Source organism: Mesoplodon bidens, assembly GCF_964165515.1.
Source record: "Mesoplodon bidens genome assembly, chromosome: X".
NCBI lineage: Eukaryota > Metazoa > Chordata > Mammalia > Artiodactyla > Ziphiidae > Mesoplodon > Mesoplodon bidens.
The window spans coordinates 135,953,427-135,971,432 of record NC_138163.1 but is presented as its reverse complement, the minus strand read 5'-3'; the positions used below and the strand labels follow the sequence as shown (position 1 = coordinate 135,971,432).

General features: G+C 54.0%; 1 protein-coding gene across 5 annotated transcripts in view; it reads left to right on the top strand.

Annotated features, from left to right (window-relative positions):
- Window positions 1-18,006, top strand: part of LOC308609228 (protein Shroom2-like) — a 141,252-nt gene that overhangs the window by 84,752 nt on the left and 38,494 nt on the right. For all 5 annotated transcript variants that reach the window (XM_081222859.1, XM_081222861.1, XM_081222860.1 and 2 more), the window contains 2 exons: window positions 1,586-3,824; window positions 5,557-5,654. In XM_081222859.1, coding sequence (XP_081078985.1) covers window positions 1,586-3,824; window positions 5,557-5,654 — 2,337 coding nt within the window. The remainder of the gene's footprint in view (window positions 1-1,585; window positions 3,825-5,556; window positions 5,655-18,006) is intronic.

Sequence of the window (18,006 nt, the reverse complement as noted above, 5' to 3'; positions counted from 1 at the left end):
TAAGAGATTATAATAGTTGGGAGTCCAGGGTATTTTTGAAAAACCAGATTCTCCTCCGTGTGGTAAAACTTAAGTAAAAAGTGGGCCTTATATTTCATTAAGTCCATTTGGCGGTTTCTTGATTAAAGAAACACATACGCCCTGTGGAAGAAGTGCTTAGCTTTGTTTATATCTGCTTGGACTTAGAATCTCCTGGAAAAGTCCCCTCAGGAACACTGCTGGGAGGATGGGGAAGAACATGCTCCATTTCTGCGAAGGGTACCTGGTCTGTCCTCTGAGGTCGTGGCGTTGAATGGTCATTGCCTCCCTCACGTGACTTAGCTAGCTCACACTTTTGTGTCCTTGCCTGGGTCACACTTTCTTTTTCTCATCCCGGTTCTCCTCGAACCTCAAGCAGCCAGTTTTTTTCTTGGAAGTGTGAATGTTCCAGCTTTCTTGAGCTTTAATGAAAGCACTTAACATGCCTGGATAAATAGTTTCATTATTGAGAGCTTTAAGTGTGCAGTAGTAGCACTATGTCTAAAAAAAAAGTACATACGTTAGTCTTAAAATACTTTATTGCTAAAAAAATGCTAATCATCATCTGAGCTTTCATTAAATCACAGGCATACCTCATTTCAAAATGAGGTATGCCTGTGATTTAATATCTGGGTTTGGAAAAGTCATGTGATCTCTGAACTTGCCTTTCTAAGTTGAAGATCATTCTCTTTTTTTTTTTTTTGCGGTACGCGGGCGTCTCTCCGCTGTGGCCTCTCCCGTTGTGGAGCACAGGCCCGGCAGCCATGGCTCACGGGCCCAGCCGCTCCGTGGCATGTGGGATCCTCCCGGACCGGGGCATGAACCCGTGTCTCCTGCGTTGGCAGGCAGACTCCCAACCACTGTGACACCAGGAAAGCCCAAGATCATTCTCTTTTGATGGCTTTCTTTGTGTTAGCAGTCCGTAGTATGAATCGTTTCCTGCACTCAACCAGGGGTCCACAAACTCGTCTTGCAGGGGGCCAGACAAGATTGATACCTCAGGCTGGTGGGCCGGTGTCTGCCGCCGCTGTGCAGCTCTGCCCTTGGGAGCAAAGCACACAGCCATGACCGAGTTCCCGTCAGACTTGGGTTATGAGCACTGAAATCGGAATTTTGTGTCATTTTCATGCATCAGGAAGAACTCTTTTGATTCCGTGCCCCGCCCCGCCCCCATTAAAAAACTCTAAAAGCTGTCCTTAGCCCATGGGCTGCGGTTTGCTATCTGCGACACTGAACCAGTGATTGAGGATCAAGGTGTTCACAGGGGCATTGCCTGCTGCTGCCTGGTCCAGCCTGTGGGTGTCGAGCTGAGAGATGTACCGCAGCGTGGAAGGTTTTCTGTTTGGGGACAGCATCCTGTGGGTAGGGCTCGGCCCTTTCAGCCTGCCCTCGGAGATCTGCTCTTTGACATGGGAAAACTTAGATGCGCCGCACCCAGGGGTCTTGCTGCAGGAAGAGTGGTTGCCTTCTGCCCAGGGCCAGCCGCTCCTACGTGCATAGTCTCATCTTGCCCTTTGCTGCAACGTGACTCTAAAGCACACTGTTGCCTGTGGTTCTCGTTTCCTAGCTCCTCGTCCCAGGACCTGTCGAGCGGCCTGTGGGAGCAGACACATCTGCAGCGCGCCTCTGACCACTTCAGCTCCCTGGGGAGCGTGGACAGCCTGGACCAGCCTGCCCAGTCCTACCCATCTGGGCGCCTCTCGGCTGCCAAGTCCAACAGCAGCATCGACCACCTGGGCGGCCCGAGCAAGCGGGACTCCGCGTACGGCTCCTTTTCCACCAGCTCCAGCACGCCTGACCACACCTTGCCCAAGGCGGATGCCTCCTCTGCCGAGAACATCCTCTACAAAGTGGGCCTTTGGGAGGCCTCCACCGGAGGCAGCGACCGGCAGGGCCTGGCTGCCGGCGACCCTCAGTGTGTGGACGAGAGGCTCGGGGGCTTCCCCCCCAGGGTCCCCTGTGATAGCAGCAGGAGCCCCAGGCCCGAGGACAGTCCTGAGCCCAAGCTAGCTGCTTCCGGGAGGTCCAGTTTGGGGCCGGTCTGGTATGTGCCCGATAAGAAGAAGGCCTCTTCGTCCCCTCCTCCGCCCCCTCCCCCTCTCCGCAGTGACAGCTTTGCGGCCACCAAGAGCCACGAGAAGACCCAGGGCCCCCCATTCTCAGAGGCGGCCACCACGCAGCACCCTCCGGGCCTGACCCGCGCTCAGTACCACAGCGACTGGAGACCGGAAGCGGCTGATCAGCCGCAGAGACCAGCGCGCCTGGGCGACGGGAGGAGAGCCGGCAGCTCGGGCTGTGCGCCGGCTGTGCCCCTGGACTGCGGGTGGCCGCCCTGCGACAGCGGGGCCAGGGCCCTCCCGGGGGCCCCCAGCCGGCTCCAGGCCTCCCTGTCCAGCACGGACGTGCGCTGCCCGCAGCCTTTGCCCGCGTGCCAGCACCCGCGCCATTCCAGTGACGAGAGCCCCTTCTTTCACGAGGGGCCCAGCGCGGCCACGTGGCTCAAGGAGCAGCCGCCTGCCGAGCGCTTCCCGGATGACAGCCCCGCTCCGGTGGGGCGGCCCAGCGCTGGCGACCAGAAGGGGGACTGTGGCGTGCAGAGCCGCTACTACTGCGTGACCTCTAGGCGCGGCCCGCAGGGGGGCGCCCCGGCCGCGCAGCCCCGCTGCTACCCGCCCCGGCTCGAGGGCGCCCGGCAAAGGGGGAAGGTGGCGCCGGCGGACAGGGAGGCCGGGGGCCACTGCGAGGGAGCCGAGGAACCGCCCGGGGCCGGCCTCGTGGAAACAGCGAGTGTGAAGAGGGTCGCAGGCGGCTTCGCGTGGGCCCACGGGGGCGGCGAGATCTGCCCCCTGCAGACGCCCATGCTGCACTCGCTGACCCAGGAAGGGGTGCGCCGGCCCGAGGCCGGCCACGAGGGCGCCCCGGAGAGGACCCCGCCCGAGGCCCCGGCGGGCAAACCCATACGGAGGAGCGACCGCTTCGCCACCACCCTGAGGAACGAGATCCAGCTGCGGCGAGCCAGGCTGCAGAAGAGCCGGAGCACGGCAACCCTGGCCGGCGCCGCGGAGGAGGAGGAGGCCGCCGCCGAGGCAGAGGCGCGCGGCTGGGGGGTGCAGCCGGCAGGGGGCGCCCTGGAAGCCGCCTTCTCCAGCACCTATAAGGACCACCTGAAGGAGGCGCAGGCCCGCGTCCTGAGGGCCACGTCGTTTAGGCGCCGCGACCTGGAGCCCAGCCCGTCGGACCCCGACACCCTCCCTCGCGTCTGGGAAGCAGCACCGGCCAGGCTGCCCTCGAGCGCCGGCGGCGCGCTGCACGCCCCGCGCATCGCAGGCCGGAGGCGCTTCACGGCTGAGCAGAAACTGAAGTCCTACTCCGAGCCCGAGAAGATGAACGAGGTGGGGCTCGCGGGGGATGACCGCCCGCGCCAGGGCCCCGCACCTCCCGACGAGACCGTGCGCACCTTTGCCGACAGGTGGAAGTTTTTTGAGGAAACCAGCAAGCCCGTAGGCCAGCGGCCGGGGCTGAGGCCGGCACCCTGTGGGCTCCCCAAGGAGAAGCCGGAGAGGCCTTGGACAGCGGGCCCCGGCAAGGAGGGAGAGATGGGGAGATCAGACCCGCCTCAGAGGCTGGGAACCTTTGCAGAGTATCAAGCCTCCTGGAGGGAACAGAGGAAAGCCCCGGAAGCCAGGAGTTCTGGGAGGTACCACTCGGCAGACAACATCCTGGACGTGGGTCTGGACCAGCGCGAGAGGCCACAGTACATCCACGGAAGGTCCCGGTCGTCGCCGTCGACCGACCTCTACAAGCAGGTAAGCGTCCTGCAGGGAGCCAGCACAGAGCCTCCGTAATTCCATCTTAAGGCACGTATATAGGACAGCCCCAGAGTATCATGGCCCATTGCCGCTGTGACACGTGTCCAGCTGTCTGAGCATTTCCGTGCACCAGCTTTTCTAGTATCAGCTCCTGTGACTTGTGTCCAGCTGTCTGAGCGTTTCTGTGCACCAGCTTTTCTAGTATCAGCACCTGGGGACAAAGTGGATACACCCATGACAATTGCGAGTGCCCTGTTTGCACCCACATCTCGAGTTCCCAGCCTCCTCGTCAGCTGTCGCCAAAGCGGTCTTTCCCTTTGATTATCTTGCCCTTGATACAAAGGGAAGAAATTGGGGGAGATGATAGAAAATGGCAAGCTCTCCTCTGAAATTACAAGCGGTGCTTTATAGCAAGGCCTAAGACAACACAAGAGAGAGTTTCAAACATTGATGTTACTTGATGCTATTAGTATTCTTCTTAGTCCCTTTTTTTGGTCAAATATTTTTAAAAGTTGTTCTGGGGCAAATGTAATGGAAAATGCGGTGCGTTAAACTATTTCACTTTTTTTTTTTTAAGTAGGAGTTTTTTTTTTTTTTTTTTTTTGCGGTTACACGGGCTTCTCACTGCTGTGGCCTCTCCCGTTGCGGAGCGCAGGCTCAGCGGCCATGGCTCACGGGCCCAGCCGCTCTGCGGCATGTGGGATCTTCCTGGATCGGGGCACGAACCCGTGTCCCCTGCATCGGCAGGCGGACTCTCAACCACTGCGCCACCAGGGAAGCCCATAAGTAGGAGTTTTTTTTTTTTTTTTTTTTTTTTTTTGCTGTACGCGGGCCTCTCACTGCTGTGGCCTCTCCCGTTGCGGAGCACAGGCTCCGGACACACAGGCTCCGCGGCCATGGCTCGCGGGCCCAGCCGCTGCGCGGCATGTGGGATCTTCCGGGATAGGGGCACGAACCCGTGTCCCCTGCATCGGCAGGCGGACTCTCAACCACTGCGCCACCAGGGAAGCCCTAAGTAGGAGTTTTGATGGTGAAAGTTGATGGGAAGCTTTCTGTAAAGCTGCATATTTGTATCCATACCTCAGAGCCCATAGTCAGTCTTCCTCTCTCACTCTCTCTGCTTTGTTTCCCCTTCCATCTGCATTTGTACATTTCAAAGAACAGGTTTCCTGCAGCATCAGATGGAGGTTCTTTTAAGAAAAACCAGTCATCGGTTTGTTACACAATAATGAACATCTGCGTGTGGAGAGAGGTGCAGGTTTCTGTGTGGGCCCCTGGTGCAGAAAGGCCTGCAAACACCGCGACCGCGTGCCCATGCCCCGTGCACTGTGACCTCTGAGAATTCCATGCTTGCTCGGTCAAGAAACAAGGCTCCCAGACTCCAGGTCCCGGGGCTTGAGGTTTCGCTGCAGGGAGCCGTGACCAGCTGGGTTTGGTTTGATTAGGGTTTGGGGGCCAGTGTGTCAACACAGGTTTATGACCCTCACGTAGCAGTTTTGCTTCCTGCCCAGAGCCAAAGGGGAACGAACGCACGGTCTTGTTGAGTCATTTTGATGAGACGCTTTGGAGAGCCGGGCTCGCGGGTCCTGTGGCCGGCTGACGGCAGGCGGCGTCACTGCCTTCGTGGTGCGGGCTCACAGGGCGAACCCACAATGAAGGGTTCGTGATCACAGAGGTCTCGGAGGCGGCAGCTTGATGACCGGGTGTCTCCTTGTGCCACCCTTGGCAGGAAGCTTCTGTGGAAGTGCGACGGCAAACAGAGGACCCCGGTGCGCGCAGAGAGCTTTCTTCCTCAGTCCAGGCCGAGGAGGGATGCCCCACCCCAAGGTAGGAGACTCTGCACTTGGGGTTACTAAGAAGTCATCTTGAGGTGGGCTGCATTACGGTGGGTGAGTGCTTGGGTATCTGGTTTCCGCCAGTCCTGAAGGGGCCACTAACCAGGTTCAACTTCCAGCGTCCCCAGGACCAAGCCCTCAGCCCTACACCACTGCCGGCGGGAGAAGCATCCCCAGGGCGGGGACGCTCTGAACGCCATCGTGGCATTTTTGGTTCTTAAAACAGCTGCTGTGTTTTCCGTACAGTCAAGTTCTTTATGTTCACAGAACGAGAAACCCAGTGTAGTGGGCTTGAATGACATGCTTTATCCAGACGGGACGCTTTAACATCGAGGGCACAGCTGGGTTGCTGGGTCTGGAAATCCAAATTGTCTGGAAGGATTGTTAGTCAAAGGACTAAGGCAAGCCTTTCTCAATTGGCCTTATTGAATGACTTAATTTTGAGCTTTAAAATAGAAATCAAGTCGGTTGGCTCCCCAAGAGGGCATCAGAGCATCTGAAAGAACGGCACGGCAGCACTGTTACACTGTCATGTGCCCTGATTCTCAAGTGTGGCCAGTGTAGCTGTGTCACTGTAGTGAGGGTGGAATTTAGGTGAAATACGGTCGTCTGGACCCTCATCCGTGAAGAGGGCAGGAGAGGGCAGTGTAGGTCACTGCAGGAACTGGGGTACGGCCTTATTTTAAAAGGGCCGATGGAAGAATGGAAGCAAATTGGTACACAATAGGGTCGCTGAGTGCATATTTTTCTGTTCCTTGAGCATCTCTGGGAGTTGGCGTGCTACTCACATTAAACACCAACCTCAGAATTGAAGATTCTGTCCCGGAGATGACCGATGTAAATGCTTGCTTTTGAGAGCCTTACATAACGGCGTTTTACTTCATTTGGCTGTAAGCTGAGTGCTTCTAGGCTTGCACAAGAGTGTCGGTGGCTCTGAGGGAGCAGGCATGGTGGGCTGTGTGTGCATATGTAGGACGTGGTTGCAGTTACCAGTGTGCACGGCCAAGACCAGAAAGCCCTGGGTGAGAGAGGAAGGTCCGTGAATAATACACGTACAGAGCTGAGCTGCGTCTGAGCGGCACAGTGTAGAGCTTTATGGCTCTGGATTGCGAGCAGGTCACGTGGCAAGTGCCAGCTGTCATCTTCATCAGAGCCACTTCCGGGCCCTGCTGCAGTCGTGAGAGCGCGTGCTGTGGTAGTGCAGTGCAGTGCGGTGAGGATGCTCCCCGCACACTCGGGCTCAGGCTTCGCTCCTGCACGGAGGCCTCGGGCATTTATCCTGCAGAGAGACATGCATGTGCTGGTTGGAGTTCAGCTCTCCTGCTGTGAAGAGTCATAACAAATGACTTATAATGTACATAATGTGTGTGTGTGTGTGTGTGTGTGTGTTGTAACGGTACTGTCAGCAGCGAAAGGGTCAAGAGGAACGGGGGAGCGACCACACGCTGCCTGTTTCACAGCTGTGTCTGCTGGCAGGCTGCGTAACCACTCTGAAGGAACGAGTTCCAGAAGCTTTCTGGTTTTGAGCTACAAACCCAGCAATTTTCAGAGTCATTGTGTGTGCTTTTAAAGAGTGGTGAGGCTCAGTGAAATCCTAGATTAGGGATGTCGAAGAGGCGTTTTTTTGAGAAAATGTTTATCTTCTGAAGTATCAGTGAGAAAGAGTGCCCTTGAGACATTAAATGGGAGAACCCAAGAAATGAAAATGCAGGCAAGGGACTGTCCTTTGCTCACCAACACCAAATCTATAATGCAGAGATTTAAAGATGCCCAGTGTTTTGCATAAATTCATGTAACATATCTGTGTAAAGAAATCGAATTGCTGATCTGTTAACTGGAACGTGATAATGAAAACTGGCTTTTGTTGTGTCTGTTGGGATGCAGAAGAGCCTCAAGAGAAAATTATGCAGCAAATCGAGTTGAGAGCATTTTTGTGAGCTTCAGGAGTCTGTGTTCTAGATAAAGCAGGACAGAGGTTCTGCCCCAGAGGACCTCCCAGCATAGGAGGGAAGGAGAGACACCGACACTCAGCAATGAAGCGATGACGCGTAATTCTCATCTTTGTGAAAAGTTACGGGATGGTTCACAATCTCCGGAGGGACGAGGATGAGGCGACTCCTGCCTGGGGGTTGTGGGCAAGACACGTGGTGTTTGAGCAGGACCCAGGCCCTCGGGAGGAGATCTAGCCGTGTTTGCTTGCCTCCGGCTGTGTTCTCATGGGAGCGGCGTCCTCACCCATCACGTTTCTAGAGCCAGCGCCCACTGTTTTTGGAGGTTTTGCACCAGATCTCCAAGCTCAGGTGTCCTGACTAACGGCCGTCTGCTCCCTAACCCCAGTGTCGCGGGGACCTTGAAAGCTCGGTGTAGCAGTTTGCTTGGGCTGCTGTAACAAACTGCCAGGGTCTGGGCGGCATCAGCAACAGACAGTGATTTTCTCAAGGCTCTGGAGGCCCGAGTCTAAGCTCCAGGCGCTGGCAGGGTGGGTTTCTCCCAGGGCCTCTCTCGGTGTCTTGCAGGCGGCCGCCTCCTCCCTGTGTCCTCACCTGGTCTTCCCTCTGTGTGTGTCTCTGTCCTGATGTCTTCTTGGAAGGACACCAGCCAGACTGGATTAGGGTCCACCCCCGTGCCCTCGTTTTGCCTGAATCACCTCTCGAAAGAGCTTCATTCCATCAGCTTCTGAAGTCCGGGGGGGTTAGGACTTCAAGGTATGAAGTGGTCTACTTTCTGCTGCGTCCACTCTCTCAGGAAGTGTCCTTTCATCGTTGTCCAGACAAGGTCACACCTAGTATTTAAAATGAAGGAGCTGCCATCCTAGCGAGCAGCTGATGAAGGGGGGCAAACAGTGAAGCCTCTTTGGAGGGCTGTTGCCGGCATGGAGTTGCACACACCCTCTGGTGGGGAATTCCCTTTCTAAGAGTGGTTTTCTGAGCAGGCTCCCATCGCCCTGTAAACAGCGTATGGGGACCAGGGGGCTCCGGTGCCCCCTCTGCCGCGTCTCGTGGAGCTGCCCCCTTGCTGGCTGCTCTCTCCCTGCCTGGACGGCTGGTGGACCCTGGGCAGGGTGGAGGTGGGGCTCTGTGCTCCTTCTGGATCGTGGGGAATAGTGCTTCCATGTTGGCATGACGTGCTTGCTGAAACTGTATTGACGATTTTAGTATACATGACAGTACCCGAAGCGGGCTTTCCTTGCCCGTTAGAGGGAAGTCATCAACATCTCAAATTTGGTACGTGGACTTGTTGGCCAGTGTCATGTTTTTTTATTTTTTTAATTTATTTATTTATTTATTTTTGGCTGTGTTAGGTCTTCGTTTCTGTGCGAGGGCTTTCTCTAGTTGTGGCGAGCGGGGGCCACTCTTCATCGCGGCGCGCGGGCCTCTCACTGTCGCGGCCTCTCTTGTTGCGCGGCTCCAGATGCGCAGGCTCAGTAGTTGTGGCTCACGGGCCTAGTTGCTCCGCGGCATGTGGGATCCTCCCAGACCAGGGCTCGAACCCGTGTCCCCTGCATTGGCAGGCAGATTCTCAACCACTGCGCCACCAGGGAAGCCCCAGTGTCATGTTTTAAGCCTTGTAAGAAAGCTAAGTTTTACCACATGGGGTTCGTGCCCCTCACACGTGAGGGTCTTCTAGAGGACTGGGTCTGGGGGGTTCTGCACACAGGTTTTGTAGGGGAAGAGCCTGGGAGGCTGTGGCCACTGGCAGGTTCCCACTCCCCGGCCTCGTCCCGGCCATTTCTGCCCCCATAGGAGCTGCCGCCAGCGGACTGGCTCTGACCTGCAGGCTTGTATTTTGTTGGGACGGATGGGAGAGGAGGGGCCGGGGGAGAATAAGAATAAATCCTAAATCCCACTAACAGCCAGAAGGTGGAGTCTGTATGAAATCAAGCTCTTTCATTTCATGTGAAATTCATCAACAAGCTAAGCCCACCTGAGGGTCACCTTCCTGTACGTTTGCCCTGAGATGTGATTTGCGGTACAGAGCTTGATGTCAAGACTGATTTCCATTTACTCCACAGGCTGCTCGCAAGTAGGTTTCAGAGTGAGAGCGTTGCCATCCGAGCTGCACCCCTCATTTGTTGCTTTGGGGGAGACGTTTACTTCTCCTGGCCTTCAGTTAGCTAAGGGGCAGTTGAAGCTTTCCATTCTGAACTGCTGTGCTGGATACTTAGGAAGCCCACGCTGGCATGGTCACAAGGTGAAACTCAAGCTTGGAAGTTTTCTGGGGTGGAGCCCGGCATCGGCACAGCTTCCTTTCGGGCAGTGCACTGTCTCCTGTGCCCAGAGCCCTTGCTCAGACACAAACCTCCATCCTCCCAGAGATGAAGAGCAACGGCTGTCAGAAGACCCTGGGCCCGGGCTCCAGTGGTGTGTTTTTACGTCTTGGTTTGTAACTACACTTTCCCCTTGTGTTTATACCTGTGTGGCTTCAGGAAAAGCAGAGTCAGGACAAGGCACAGCAGATTTGTTCACATGCTGGTTTGGTCTCGTGACTTCACGTTATTCTGAAGGACGCGTTGTTAGGCCGTGGTTTGAGGGTCCCAGGGCTTGGGGCCCCGGAGCAGAAAGTGAGGCCAGGGAGCCAGGTCCACGGAGCAGTGAGGTGTGGGCAGAGACCGTGCCGACATGTTAACCACTGCGGCGCTGAGGGACAGCGATGGAGACTGGACCCAGGCATCCGAGTTCCAGACGCGGCGGGGAAGCGGTCCTCCACAGACCCCGCTTGTGACGGCAGCTTCTGCCCTCTGAGAGGGTTCTGACACACATCAGCTGATTGCCCCGGTGGCTGCATGCGAGTCCTTTGTTGGGGGCGAGGGTTAGGGAGGGAAAAGCCAAGAGTCCACGGCCCCTCTTCTTGGATGGAGAGACTTCCGCAGCTGTTTGACAGGATCCTTTGCTCTCTTATCCTCTGGTCTCCTTTCTTCTCAGTGGACTCCTGTCTTCCAAGCTCAGACCCTTGGGACGTCCCTGGTGGTGCAGTGGTTAAGAATCCACCTGCCAAGGCAGGGGACACAGGTCAGAGCAACTAAGCCCATGGGCCACAACTACTGAGCCTGCGTGCTGCAACTGCTGAAGCCCGCGCACCTAGAGTTATGCTCCACAACAAGAGAAGCCACCGCATTGAGAAGCCCACGCACCGCAAGGAAGAGTAGCCCCTGCTCGCCGCAGCTAGAGAAAGCCCGTGTGTAGCAACAAAGACCCAATGCAACCCCAAAAAAAAAAAAAAAAAGCTCAAACCCTTATCAGTTGCCTGTGGTCGAACTTGCACATACAGGGACTCTTTGGTGTTTTTGCCTTTCTCCAGAAATCCACAAGAACACACTGACACTCATGATCTCCTTTTGATCCTTTCACCCATGCTTCCTTGCTCGATGCCGTGTTTTAAGTCAGCGTACCATGGTTTAGGGCTGGGATGACCTGGAAGGCGGCCATATGGGTTTAAGTACACCTTACATGAATGCTCTTCACGGTGGCAGAGGTGTCGGCAAAGTCTCCTCTGACTGCTTTTGAGACGATCTTTGCTGCCTTTAAGTTCTTCTAGACTCTTCTGGCTCATTGTCTCATTCAAGTGCTTTCCTCTTGGCTCAAGAACCGAATTGTCGGGACTTCCCTGGTGGTCCAGTGGTTAAGAATCCGCCTCCCAACGCAGGGAATGCAGGTTTGATCCCTGTTTGGGGAGCTAAGATCCCACGTGCCGCGGGGCAGCTAAGCCTGAGCAAAAGAACCGAACTGTCAAGGACCAGGTCTCTGATCCCTGTTTCTTCTGATGGGACCGAGTGTGGCACCCTACCTAATCCTCACGTAGTCGACTTTCATACCATTCATTAATGGGTGAAGTCGCATGTCTTAATCCAGGCTGTGTGGTGAATCCGTGTTGGGAACATGAGCGCGTCTCATCCGTGATCTGTGAACACCGACTTGTGGTTCCTCCCCTGTGGAAGGTACGGCCTGTGAGAGGCACCGTAGCATTGTTGCAGGGTGGTAACGAGGTGGCGCTTCGTTGCAGCAGTGGACATGGCAGAGCCACGTTAGGATGAAAACTTGCTCCACAGAGATGATCGAGGGCATCCCTGATGCCTGGGAGGGTCGTGGATGAGGCCACGTATCCTTCTCACACCTGCCTCTCCCCAGGCCTTCGTGAGCAATGTTCGGGAACTTTGGAGACCAGGTGCCAGACGCAGGCTTCTCTCTCTTGGGCGAGGACGAGGCCGCTTAACTGCAGCAGGTTTCTCCTGTGTTCCTTTCTGTCTGTGTCGGCATTTTATATTAGAACTCTGAAATCAGTGTCTGGAGAACACCAGTGGGCAGTGAGTCTCGGGCCCACTGAGGTCAGGCTCCCTGATGAGATGGCTTCGAGGACCGGACATCTGTCCAGTTTGACCTCCGTCCCTTGGGACTCACAGGCTTTGTAGGTGTCTGTATGTGGGGTCACGTTGGCTGCTGTTTGTGAGGTTCCTGTAAATGACTTGCTTTAATTTTTAAGTTACTCAAAGTAACTTATGCTGCTATATTTAAAATGGATAACCAACACGGGCCTACTGGGTAAAACGGAGCTCTGCTCAATATTATGTAACAATGTAAATGGGAAAACAATTTGGAAAAGGAGTAGATATAACTTAATCACTTTGCTATACACCTGAAACTAATGCAACATTGTTATTCCACTAGACTCCAACATAAAAGTTTAAAAACATAAAATAAAAAATAAGTAACTTATGCTTTTTTTGAAATGGGGCTGAAAAGATTTTATTTATTTTAAAATTGTGATGGGATCCACATAATGTAAAGTTAACCATTTGAGTGTATATGATTCAGTAACACTTAATACATTCCCAGCATTAGGCATCCATCACCACCGTCTAGTTCCAGAAGATTTTCATCACCCCAAAAGGAGACCTTGGACCCCTGAGTGGTCACTCCTGAAGTGGGTTTATTATTTTTCTCCCCCCCTCTCCCCCTTTCTACTTTGCATTTTCCTTTTCTTAACAATTTTTAAATTTTATTTTTGGCTGCGTGGGTCTTTGTTGCTGCATGCAGGCTTTCTCTAGTTGCAGAGAGCGGGGGCTACTCTGTTGTGGAGCACGCGGGCTTCTCATTGCGGTGGCTTCTCTCGTTGTGGAGCATGGGCTCTAGGCGAGCGGGCTCAGTAGTTATGGCTCGTGGGCTCTAGAGCACAGGCTCTGTAGTTGTGGCACACGGGCTTAGTTGCTCCGCGGCACGTGGGATCTTCCCAGACAAGGGCTCGAACCCGTGTCCCCTGCATCGGCAGGCGGATTCTTAACCACTGTGCCACCAGGGAGGTCCCAGTGAAGTGGGCTTATTTTTAAGGTTCAATTTGAAGTGACACCCTCTCTAGAGTTAGACCGTATCTTATACACGGCTGCCCTCAGTCAGAGGTGAGGTGGACCCTTGGCTGTCAGAGTTGATTTCCTCGTACTCAGTGTGTTAAGTGGTGGTGAGACGCCTACAGCTAGTCCCAAAAATCAGTTTTCTCATAAACTTTCTGAAGGTCCACACACTGAAAATAAAAAAGAATGGTTCTGCGATTTGCCTCTTAAGCGGCGTAAGATGCATTAAAATATTTCCGAGTGGACGTGAAACGTGCGCGAAACCGAGGAGTCGGTGTATCCCCTCGGCACCCCCAGGCAGCCACCTGCTCTCCCCTGGCCCTGCGGAGGTCACACCACCTCCACCAGCAGCTGGAGTCAGAGGACAGGAAGGTGAAGGAGGAAGACAGTGGCGTGGGCAGTGAGAGGGCGCTAGCCGGGAAGGTGCATGGCCTTGAGGTTTTCTCAGATGCAGCACTTGGAGCACATGGGTTCCTGGAAGATGTGCCTGTGCTCCTTTCGAGTTGAATCTTTTGTGTCTTTATTTCCATGTGAACCTTAACCTTCTTACCAGGATATGCTGGATGGTGTGCACGGTCGTGCCTTGTGTGTGGGGGGAGCCCCGCTGTCCGAGGTAATGAGGTTGCTGTCCCATGCAGGGAGGAGAGCATGAGTCCAGGCTCACACGTGACCCCAGCTGTCCCGCCGAGACAAGGGACAAGTCATCAGGGTGCCATGCCAGCAGAGCTCTGGGTCCTGTCTGTCCGGAGACGAGTGATGAGTCCTTTCGTGGCATCTGGGAACCCAGGGTCGCTGAACCCACGAGAAGTGGGGTGTCCGGAGCCACGAGAGGAAGAGTTCATTCCCAGCAAAGCCATTAAAGTCACGTTGGCTTTATAGTTCTTTTCCCACGTCCCTTGCAAATCTGTTGTGTTTTATAGTCTGTGAGCTATAAAAATAAGGAAAATATATTTAGACACATTTAACAATATAATAAAAAGCCACACGTTGCGTGATTCTGGTGCGTGTATGCTGCCCAGAGCAGGTAGATCCGTAGAGACAGAAGGGAGATGGGTGGCTAACAGCAATGAAGGCCCGAGGGAAAGGCAGTCACTGCCAGCGGGTGTGGAGCTCTTTGCGGGTGAGGGAAACGATTTGGAATTAGACAGTGGTGACAGATGCACAACTCTGTGAATTTACCGAAAGCTACTAAATCATACGCTTCCAAAGGGTGAATTTCAGGGTATGCGAACCTCATCTCAATTTTTAAAATCTGGTCGGTGCCGAGAATCCACAAGAAGAAAAGTTTTTAAAATTTAAAACGAGGCCGCGCGTTACTCAAGTCTGAGCATCGCGGCTCTAGCTCAGACTTCGCAAAGGATCAGATGGTGAGTACTTTTGGCGTTAAGGAACTCAGTGTTCCTGCTGTGCTGACGTCTCTGCCCTTGTAGCCCGGGAGCAGCCGTGGACAGTCCATAAAGAGGTGGGTGTGGCTGTACTCCCATAAGACTGGACAGAGAAGGTTTGCCAGCCCTGGGATTTGGCCAAGGGACGTAAGAGATTGGCCTTCAGTGAGTGCGCTTCCCAGACGGGGAGGTGAGGCCTGCATGGTCAACTGTCTGGATGTTTCCAGAGAGGCTTCTTGCATGCTTCTCTGCAACATGATGTCCCTTTCTCTTGCCATTTTCATTTTACTGGTCTCTCTGGCTTGGTTGGCTTCGCTGTGGCCCGTTCACAGCACGAGCGTGTGGAGAGGGAAGGATGCTGTTAAGCTCGGGCTCCTTTGTGATACTCTGACTTGGAGCATTGGCATCCTTGGACTATACGAGCTCAGTTCAGGTGAAGTGACTTGGGGAAGGGTTGAGGCTTCAGCAGGCTTGCCCCAGCGGCTATGAGGAGGCGTTCTTTGGGCATTTCAGTGTGCCAGGGTGCCTGTCATGTTCTGTTCCCTTCTTATTTGTGGACTTTCTCAAGGACATGAATGTACTATATCAAGTAAAGGCACATTTGTATTCAACTTTTTACAAGTATTTACGATGTACAGTCCTAACGGCATCAACACAGCGTAGGCTTTGAGCATCTTATACGCCCCGATAATTACGCCTTGTTCTAGGAAACACGGATATATGAAAACCCAATGATAAACCTTAATATTATAAAAGTGCTTCCCCTTTACACATTGTTCATAGAGAGTCTCCTTTAAAAATGGATTCCTAGAGCAAAAGCAGCACCCAGATTCTGGTTTCTAGTACACTTCTCCATGAGAAGGACGCAGGGCTCCTTGGAGGTACGGCTGATGCTGGAGCTGGGGCAGGGTGTATGCAAAACGAGTATGGAGTGTCTTGTGCCCTCAAAGTAAGGAAGTATTCAAACAAACACAAAAAATAAAAAACCGTGTAACAATGAGGCTATGCCAGAGGGACACAGGGGTCCACTTAGAGTTAGGCATGACCAAAGCTGCAGTGAGATAAAGTCGTGCAGGACTGTAACCCAGTGTGTAAAGTATCCCTGAGTCCACACTGATAGACGTAAATGATTGGGTATATTAATACGTGGGGGAGAAGAGACAAACCTGTGCCGAAAAATTCCAGATCTCTGTAGATCCTCCGCCCTCAAGGGGGTGGGTCAGAGCCCTTTATTCCTGTAATACGGGCTCCATATGGTAACGTTCTTCCACACAGGGCAGGGTGAAAAGGTGGGGTGAAAGTCACGTGACCGAGGAGAAGCTGATGCACGCTGTACCTAACCCTGCCCACCAGTCAGCAGACTGTTGTGTTGACGGCGTGATCCTTGGTATTGTACGGTAAGCAGGGCATTCACCTCCTGCGGCCTGCCCTCCACGTCCATAACTCCAGGGTAATCATGACAAAAACATCAGACACATCCCAGCTGAGAGGCATTCTGCAAAAATGCCTGCACGGTGCTCCTCAAAGCTGTGGAGGGCATGGAAAACAAGGACACTCTGAGAAGCTGTCGCTCAGGTGGGAGGAGGTGAAGCCGGTGTGACAGCTAAATGCGATGTGGTGTCCTGGCTGGGATCCTGGGACACAAGAAGGCTATCAGGCGAGAGTGAAGAAAGTCTGAATAAAATGTAGACTGTAGTTAGGATGAATGAACCAAGATTGGGGTCATTAGTTATGGCAAAGATACTCATGTCATGTGTAGACAGTAGGGGAAACGGGGGTGTAGGGGACATGGGAACATTCTCCTCTCGTTGAAATTTTTCTGTGCGTCTAAAACCATTCTAAAATCAAGTGTTGAGATGTTTCGAGTTACTCAGTTTGTAAACACCAGGAACATACCTCTTGAGCAGTAAGTGGGTGAAATCCCTTATCAGCCACCAGGCTCTTACGGGATGCCTGTTACGTGGATGGCCTCCCATTGTGCTCTGAGGTACAGACAGGCATGGAGCTGGCCTGGGGTGGATGGCACCCTCTCTTAGGGATGGGATCCTGTACTTGGTAGAATAATACATGGAGATGAAAACTAGTGCAAAGCATGTGGGATGTGGGGGGGCAGACACAGGTTCAAATTCTTACTCTCGTTCTCCGTGTGCTTGCATCAGGCCACCTAAGCTTGCCAATAACTTCCCTTCCCTGGATGATGGGATAGCCACACCACCCTTCCTTGCAGACTCATTTAAATGCTAAATGGGTGTCACACTACCGCAGCGGTGCAGTGCTTAAAATCAAGCAGGTGTGAAAAAATGAAAAAGTCACTCTTGGTGAGATAGCGGTAACGTGGGAGATACTGCAAAGTAGCACGTGTTACTTGTTTAAATGAGCAAGAGTCAGAAGTAACGGCAGTGAATTTTGAAGACGTTGATTGAAGCAGATGGTAAAAAGAGAAAATTCGTCCTGGAGGGTAAGTGCAGGACTGGGGAGGGTCGGGGCTCTCCGCGTGGCTGTTAGAGACCCTGGTGGGAGGGGCACTGCCTGCGTCAGGGGGGAGGGAGCTGCCTTAGGAGGGGAGGTGGGGCGCGGGGACTTTCAATGCAGATCATTGTGAAGTGACGGATTGGCTAAGTCAGGGTCAGCCTGTGACCCCTTTGTGGTCTGCAGCGAATGCCTTGTACGCAGTAAAACCTCCGGAAGCACTTTGTTAGCTGTTTGGATTACATTCCTCCTGAGTGTGTAATAAACCCCCAAATACAGAAAGACGTAAAATAGGCTATTGAGTGTTTTGTTTTGTTTTAAACTTCATTGTTTCATCTGACCTTACGGTTGTGGGATTGAACCTTGGATTGCACACGGCATACAATGGTCTAGCACAGTTAAACAGGCAAAGCTGCATAAAATTCATGCAGTAGGCTTTTCTGTATTTCCTTCTTTTAAATTATAAAGAGGAAGACACCCGTGCCTTTAGGGCTTTAAAAGGGCAGGGCTTTGGGGGTTTAGGCAGAGAAGCCTTGGGAACATTTCCCCCTGAGGTCAGGAGTCGTCAGTGAGGTCACAAGGGAGCCTTGAGTCCTGGGGTTGGGGGGGGGGCGGGGCTGCGTGAACTTGACCGTCACGAGGCAGCGGGCACAGACAGGCAGGCAGACGCCGGGACTGCCGCAGAGCGGGTCCCTGGGGCGCTGTGCTCACGGCGGGCGGAGAGCCGGTAAGAGAGCCTGGGTCCCCTCTCGGGGCATCTCCTGCAGGACAGGGATGCTTTCCTGCCGCCGTGGCTGTGTGCCAGCTTTGCAGTGACTCGTGCCCCTTTTGTTGCGCTGTCTTGAAGAGCAGGTGGTCAGCTCACGGGGCGGTGTGAGGCCAGCGGGGGAGGTCTGCAGACACGCTTCTCGTGTGGTGTTCTGCCTGAAAGTGAATGATAATGCAGATCGGCATGCAGAGTCCACCTGCGCTCTGCCCGTGTGCATGTGTGTGTGGGCACGCGAGCCTGTGCTCTGTGTGTGTGTGTGTGTGTGTGTGCGCGCGCTTGTACACACGTGCTGTTTTGGTCGCCTGGGTTTCTGCCGTTGGCTGAAAGCGCGCTGGAGCTAGAAGGCAGTGCCTCTCGGGACTGTGCTCTGGGCGGTGAG